The sequence below is a fragment of the Miscanthus floridulus genome, chromosome 6 (assembly GCF_019320115.1).
Source record: "Miscanthus floridulus cultivar M001 chromosome 6, ASM1932011v1, whole genome shotgun sequence".
NCBI classification, from domain to species: domain Eukaryota; kingdom Viridiplantae; phylum Streptophyta; class Magnoliopsida; order Poales; family Poaceae; genus Miscanthus; species Miscanthus floridulus.
In genome coordinates, this window is record NC_089585.1 from 23,696,298 (window position 1) to 23,704,292 (window position 7,995).

The 7,995-nt window shown below is 40.7% G+C and overlaps 1 protein-coding gene across 1 annotated transcript; it reads left to right on the forward strand.

The window, feature by feature from the left end:
• The first annotated feature begins 4,718 nt into the window (after positions 1–4,718).
• On the forward strand, positions 4,719–5,963 carry LOC136457864 (E3 ubiquitin-protein ligase SINA-like 5). Its single transcript, XM_066457871.1, has 2 exons — positions 4,719–4,949; positions 5,044–5,963. Exons 1-2 carry the CDS (start codon positions 4,719–4,721, stop codon positions 5,773–5,775), a joined length of 963 nt encoding a protein of 320 aa, XP_066313968.1. The 3' UTR covers positions 5,776–5,963.
• Positions 5,964–7,995: the final 2,032 nt, after the last annotated feature.

Sequence of the window (7,995 nt, forward strand, 5' to 3'; positions counted from 1 at the left end):
TTGAGTGAAGTCCAAGTGCTATCAATATACAAGTGCTATAATTCAAGTTATTGGTGATCATTGGATATATTTGATGACTTATAAATAATTGAGTTGAAGCTTACTAGTTGGATGATCATGAGCTAGCCAAGGTATATCTCTTGTTGATCATTTCATTTGGGTGCATATGAGTTGATTGAATTGGACAAATATGTAAAGTTACTTGCTATAAGTTGATTGAATGGATAATTGATTAGTAATCAAGTTTGGATTGATTTGTGTTAGATAAATTCATGAGATGACTTTTAGTAAGTGGTTTGAATGGATATATATTTTATGGAAGTATTCAAACAAGTTAGTTTCAAGATTGATTCATATTTGATGAAGTATAGCTCAAGTGATTGAAATCTATCCTATATTAAAAAATCTGTGTGAGCTGTGATCTTAGCCTTGTTTGAGTGATCAAAACTTATTGGATTGTCATAAAAATGATACACATGCTCTAGACTTATGGTATATGTTTTTGTATAAATTTCATGAGAATTGGATAAGAAATATTTCGGTTTTGGAGTGGATCTTGTCCGCTATAGTGCAGCAGTTTTTAACATGTAGTAGTGGTGGAATAATTAAAATCTGGTAGTAATCTAGAAGTCCAATGAAGCTCAAATTTTTACAGCTACCATATAACTTAGTGAAGCACATATCCACCAAATTTCGTGGTATTTGGATTTGTACTTTGGAAGATATGCTTATTTCTTTGAAGGGTACAGAATCTGTCAAAATGACAAATGTTGGATTAATCTAGAGTCACTTTGATTGAAAGATCCTCAAGTTGGAAACATGTTTACAAGTAATTGAGGTACCTAAGTTTGGTTTTGAGATGATCTATAAGCATGACAAGCAAATAGTACAAGGCCATTTGATTGTGGAGTATTTTGCACACTTTTAGTACTCAAGATGAAGATCAAGATCAAACTCAAGTTAAAGATGGAGTTTAAGTTCTAGATATGATTGGAGACTATTTGGTAGAAAGATAAGGACTTAAACAAGTAGAAAGAAAATGACTTAAAAAAAGAATCAAGGATACTCATCAAGTTAAGTCCATCACTTGGATTAATCAATCAAGCTATTTTAAGTGAGTATCAAGAATGGTTCTTTGGAGAGAGGTCACTTCTCCCTAGTGTAGAGGCTTGCCGCCTATGTGTAGGTAAACCAAGTGTGGTACTTAGAAGGCTAACATAGAAGTGGTGATCTGAGGGACCTTTGAAATGCTTAGTTGAAGAAACCAAAAGGATTGATCAAGAAAAGCAAGCAACATCCAAAAGAGAGCTTGTAATATTTTAAGTGGTATTCCAAATAGTTCTCTCTACAAGCAAAGATCAAAAGAAAGCAAGCCATCCACAACAAGAAAGTGCACTTGATCATAAGTGGTATTCATTTCATATGTGTGAAGAATAGAATTCAAAATGGTATCTGTTGGTCTTCACCAAGCTTATAATTAGACTTCATATTGCTGTTGAAGTAATGAATTGAAATCTATGTGACTATCCTCTACTTCAATATAGCAAATGTATCATTGTAATGTGCATGATTATTTCATCCCTTACTAGTATGCGGTTAGTGCATATAGTTCATACTTCATAGGATCATGAATAACAAATAAAATGTTTAAATTTATAGCCTACCATTATTGCTTGAATGATTAATTGATCTAGTGGTTAGTATATGAATTTGTTCATGAACTAAGTAAATCCAAGTACTTGATTTAATTTGGATTGCCAACAAGTGATAAGTATAACATTGGCAAGATAACCCTTGCAAGAGGTGTGTAGAAGCTTGTCATTGGTTCAAACCGGACTTGGAAGCTTAGGCAAATCAATTTAGTTCAAGTCAACCATAAAAGCTTATGATAGTGATAAGAGTACAAGCACAAGACAACAACACAAATGAATATCTAGTTTATTTGTTACAAGTGGTATCTAGACTCAAGTATTTTATCAAAAATCTACAAGTGATGTCTAGGTCAACTCACAAGTGATATCCTATAAGTGGTACTCATAAAGATAGTAAATATTCAGGAAATAGTTTTATTGATAATAAACAACAAGTGGTTCTATACCAAAAGATTCTTTCAAGTGGTATCACATCTAATATGATATCAATCATGCAAGACGATAGTTTCACAAGTGATCCTCAACTTTAAGTGATCATCAAATAAAGAATGCATCCCTCACCTATAAAGCTCAAGTGTATCAAATAGATGACCTATGCTATCACATAGGGGGAGGTGTCCTATAAATTATATCAAGATCAAAGATCCTATGTGTGGTATCTCAAAAAGTTCTACACAAAATATAAGTGGTATAAGTTACAAGTGGTATCTACAAGTGGTGTTATTCCAACACATTTCATTCCATCTCCTCCAATATCGATGCAATACATGCACCAACATGATCAACAATGATATGATCCACTTCATATCATCACGGGATCATATTGGTTCATCGATCTTGACTTCGCTTGCTTTTCACCATTGCCTTCGTCCATCGACGCTAAGTCTTGCTCAAGCTTTACCGCCACACGGTCCATCGCTCCAAAGCCTCCGACTTGCCCTTCACGCTTGCAACTAGTCCATCAAGCTAAGTCTTGTCTTGATCTTCTCCACCTTGATCACATGACTTAATGTCATGTCTCATGTGCAATAAGGTCCTTCATTATCACATGTGTGAGCTTTGCAACATCTCCAAACCATTTTCATCTTCATGACATATGTTGCTCACACACATGTACTTGTGGACTAATCACCTGTGTATCTCATATAAACATAATTAGTCCACCTAGGATTGTCACTCAATTATCAAAACCACCTAGGGTTTGACCAAATTTATATGATAAGATAATAACATTTATAGTAACAACTAAATATTGTTAGATTTTTTATTAATTATATTTTCATAAATATATATTTGATGTCATAAATCTTTATAATTATCTCTATAATTTTGGCCGAACTTAAGATTCTTTGACTCTCCAAGATTCTTAGAATGATTTATAATTTAAAACAGATACAGTACTCTCCAAGCTAGCAGCCTATAGCAATGTATCTTTGGTGGAATTACTCCCTCCGTCCGCAAAAGAATACAATTCTAGAACAGTGTCATGGTTTAGTACTTTAAGTTTAACCAATTATAGTTAAAAAATATAAATATTTATAATATCAAATAAAGATCATTAGATTAATTACGAAATATATTTTTATAATAAATTAATTTGGAGTTATAAATGTGAATACTATTTACTAGAAATATGATAAAATATAAAGCACTTTAACTGATACACATATCATAGTTACTTCCTTTCACGGACAGAGATAGTACCATTCTAGCCCGAGTTTAATCAATCGTAACAAAATACATGAGCCCTAGATACCCTAAAATCACATCGAAGAGATAAGGGCCGAGTGACAGAAGACATAGGCCATGTTTGGTTATCGTAGTCCTTTCTAAAATTTTTGTTACATCGAATGTTTGGATATATGCATGGAGTATTAAATATAGACTAATTACGAAACTAATTGCACAACTTGCGACTAATTTACGAGACGAATCTTTTAAGCCAAATTAGTCTATGATTTGACAACGTGGTGCTACAGTAAACATGTGCTAATGACAAATTAATTAGGCTTAAAAAAACGTCTCGCAAATTAGCCTCCATCTATGTAATTGGTTTTGTAATTAATCTATATTTAATGCTCCTTATTTGTATATAAACATTTGATGTGATATGAATTTTAGAAGCGACTAAATAACCAAACACCCCCATAGGCTTCTTTCACTGGTGTGAAACTTGGCTGAAAACACTGATTCGGCTAAATTGTTGTGAAAGAAAAATACTGACTAAAAAAACCGAACAATTCGACTTACCCTATATTCAGTTTGTTCAGTTTTTTTAGTTCAAACAGTATTTTTTCTCTCTCAATCGTTCAGCCAAAACGCAGGTAAAATGTGTTTTTTTTTTGCATACGAGTCTTTGACGACCTGCCCATCCCCTGGACCACAGGTAGCCTCCCTCTTTAGCAGAGTACCTCTTGGGAGTTGTGAGTACTGAGTACTGAGTACAGTAGGAAAGTGCTGCAGCTCCGAAGCACTGGTCCAGGGGCAGGTGAGGTGAGGTGAGGTTCAGCTGAACACTCTTCCTAGCTCTTGCTTTGATTCTTCTGCCAAGTTCTTCTTGGCCAGGTTCAAGTTCTTCCACAGCTAGCTTCTACTGGTTGTAGTTTTCTTGCGATGATCAGTTGTCCAGTTCCGAGTTCTTTGCCAGGTTCATGTTCTTCCACAGCTAGCTGCTGCTAGTTCTGTTTTTTGCTTAGATGATCAGTTATTCAGTTCTGAGTTCTTCTCTCCAGCAAATTGTTTATTCCAACTTTTTTTCCTACTAGTTATTTTCTCTAAATTTGTAGTGCAAAGTTGTCATTAGCTCCACCGTTTCTTGAATGAATCTCGGCCACAGTTGCTTCTTCCTTATCGTGATGCTTCCTACTGTTATATTACTACTGACCCTTCCTTTTTTGTTCTTTTTCCATTGAAGCTTTTCGCGCACACTCCCAATTTTCGTTTTTTTTTATCTTGTGATTTTCATGTTTGGGCTACCAATTTCTGTGATATCATCATCGTCTTCATCTTGCAGCTAGCTGCGAGGCGAGGCGGTTAGTCGAGGCTACCCAGTCGTTTTCTGGCCGAATGAGGACGACCCGACAGAAGAGCAAGGCGCCGATGGAGTCACCCATGGGCCACGCGAACCCACAAGTCCAGATCCCGGAGGAGGAGGAGCCGCAGGAATCAGCGGGCGAAAGCGCAGTGGTGGTGGCTGTGAACGGCGCCGCCGCGGCAGTGGAGATCACGGTCCGGATCGCCAAGGCGAGGCTCCACTGCCCCGTCTGCACGCTTCCCTTGAAGCCTCCTATCTTCCATGTCCGTCTCTTTCTAGAATCTCTATTTCCGCCTAGCAAATCCATGGCTTGCTTGCTCTTGCGCGTTAATTCCAGCTTGTGGGTTTGACATGCAGTGCGCGTTCGGGCACCTGGCTTGCGGCGCGTGCCATCTCCAGCTCACCGGCAGCGGCGCCGGCCGGTGCTACGTGTGCGGCGACGGCGGCGGCTACGCGCGCGGCACCGCGATGGAAGACATCGTGAAGTCGGCCAAGGTGCTGTGCCCGCACGACGCGTACGGCTGCCGCAGCTACGTCACCTACTACGAAGCGGACGAGCACCAGCGCGCGCGCCCGCACGCGCCCTGCCTCTGCTCGGAGCCCGGCTGCGGGTTCGCCGGCACCCCGGCGGCGCTCCGCGACCACCTGAGCGCCGCGCACTCGTGGCCCGTGGACGGGATCCGGTACGGCGCCAAACTTCAGCTCCGCGTGCCGGAGTCGGACCCGGCGCAGCACTGGCGCCTGCTGGCCGCGGGCGACGACGAGGGCGGGGAAGTCTTCTTCCTGGCCGTGGGCGCGATCCGCGACAGGCCGTTCCGCGTCGTGTCGCTGGTGTGCGCCCGCCCCGGCGCCGCGGCGGCGGCGGGCCCGCGGTACGCGTGTACGATCCGCGCGGCGCAGCCCTCGGACGCGGGGGAGGGGAGCGCGGAGAGCGTGGTCCTGGAGATGGCGCCGGTGCCGAGCAGCGCCGCGCCCGGGGCGACCTCGATTGAGGAAGCGGCGTCGCTGGTGGTGCTGCGCCGGACACTGCCGCCTGGGGCGGCGCCCGGGGAGATGCACCTCACCGTCCGCATCGACAGGATCGTCTAGCCGGTGATTAAGGCCCCGTTTAGTTCTATCCAAAAACCAAAAAATTTTGCGCAGTACCCGTCACATCGAATCTTGCGGCACATGCATGAAGTACTAAATGTAGACGAAAAAAAAAACTAATTACACAGTTAGGTGAGAAATCGCGAGACGAAACTTTCGAACCTAATTAGTCTATAATTAGACATTAATTGCCAAATAAAAACGAAAGTGCTACAGTACCCCAAACTCAAAAAATTTTTGGATCTAAACACGCCCTAAGTTCACTATTTTATTAGAAATTTACGATTATTTACGAGCAAGTGAACAGGCCTCACTCATGTGCCCCGTTAGCTCCGTCGAAAAGCCGAAATATTGACTTTGTTGTAAGAAAAACACTTTTCGGCTGAGAACAAGCTGAAAAAGACGGAGAAACTGGAAAACACTGTCCGACTGATTGAGTGTCCCAAATTATCTCTTACTACTAGTAGTAATAGTAGTATTAATGAGCTTGTGTCGCGTTTAATTAGAGATCGATGCGGGGAGAAATGGACTAATGGAGGGTAATGAGTAGTTTGATTTAGTAAGATCGTGTTTGAATTTTATGACTAAAATTTAGAAGGTGTGTCGGAAGAATATTGTATGGAGTATTTAGATATTAATAAAAAATAAATTACATAATTTGTCAGTAGTCTACGAGATGAATTTTTAAGTCTAATTAACTCGTCATTAGCACATGTTTACTGTAGCACCATATTATCAATCATGGGCTAATTAGGTTAAAAAGATTCGTCTGGTAAATTAGTCGTAAACTATGCAATTAGTTTCGTAATTAGTCTCTATTTAATATTCTATATATGTGTCAAGTATTCAATGGAACAACGACTGAAATTTAGGAGTAACAACCAAACACCACATTGCAGACTTCTGGATCACATGCATGTTTCTTTTTATTGAGGCTCTGTTTAGATCCTACCCAAAATCCAAAATTTTTCAAGATTTTTCGTCATATCAAATCTTGCCGGCACATGCATGTTGCATTAAATGTAGGTAAAAGAATAACTAATTGCACAGTTGGCCCGTATTGACGAGACGAATCTTTTAAGCCTAAATAGTCTATAATTAGACAATTTTTACTAATACAAACGAAAATACTACAGTAGTTGAAAGCCAAAAATTTTCACATCTAAACAGGCCTCAGTTCCCCTTTGTCCCACATTTCGAAACAGTCGGTGAGAAATGGCCCACGGAAGGCGCACCCCAGGCTCCCGGACACCGCGCTGGTGGGTCCGCAGCGTCGCGGTAGGACCCGTCACGCCGTACGCGTCGTAGTTCGTAGGGCCACACGAGATCGCCGAGACGCGGACGAAAGGCGTCAAGCACCGGACAGCGGACAGGCACGCGCCGCACGCGGCACGCCAAGTTCTCTGACCTCGCGCAGTCGCATTCGCACTGCGACCGCCCCCTGCCGTGCTCAGCTCCATGCAAATAAATATAGACCTAGTTCCATTTTGGTGGTATAGAATATAGATAGAGCCTTCACATCATTCGGTGGATGCGTTGATCGGTGAAAACGCAGCATTATTTAGGTCTTGTTTAGCTTAAAAAAAAATTAAAAAGTGCTACAGTAGCTATTAAATCGAATCTTACGATACGTGTATAGAGCATTAAATATAGATGAAAAAAAATTAATTGCACCAGTTTGGTTGGAAATCGCGAGACAAACGTTTTGGAGCCTAATTAGTCCAGGATTGAATATTAATTGCCAAATAAATCAAAAGTGCTACATTAGTCAAATTCTCAAATTTTACCCCAACTAAGGGCGCGTTTAGTTCCCATTTTTTTTGGATTTGGCTACTGTAGCACTTTTGTTTGTATTTGGTAATTAGTATCTAATTATGGACTAATTAGGTTCGAAAGTTTCGTCTCGTGATTTCTTACCTAATTGTGCAATTAGTTTTATTTTTCGTCTATATTTAGTACTCCATGTGCTGTGCAAGATTCGATGTGATACTTTGGGGTTGAAATTTTTTGAATCAGGGCCTAAATACAGCCTTACAAATGTTGCAGTAAGCAAAGGTACACACCCACCCACCATTCACCTTCACCCACCTCACAATTTACTTGCTGCAGTGGGATGGGTCAGTGCAGACTACAGACACGCCAAAGATCATGGTGAATCGTAGGCTCAACTATGGCAAGTAAAAATCTTGCCATGGAGGTAAATATAAATCTAGAACGCCC

What these genes read in the sequence shown, in the direction of transcription:
- LOC136457864 (XM_066457871.1), top strand. Translation starts at nt 4,719, where the DNA reads ATGAGGACGACCCGACAGAAGAGCAAGGCGCCGATGGAGTCACCCATG. An exon ending in TGAAGCCTCCTATCTTCCAT is followed by an intron (nt 4,950 to 5,043) that starts GTCCGTCTCTTT and finishes TTTGACATGCAG; the next exon opens with TGCGCGTTCGGGCACCTGGC.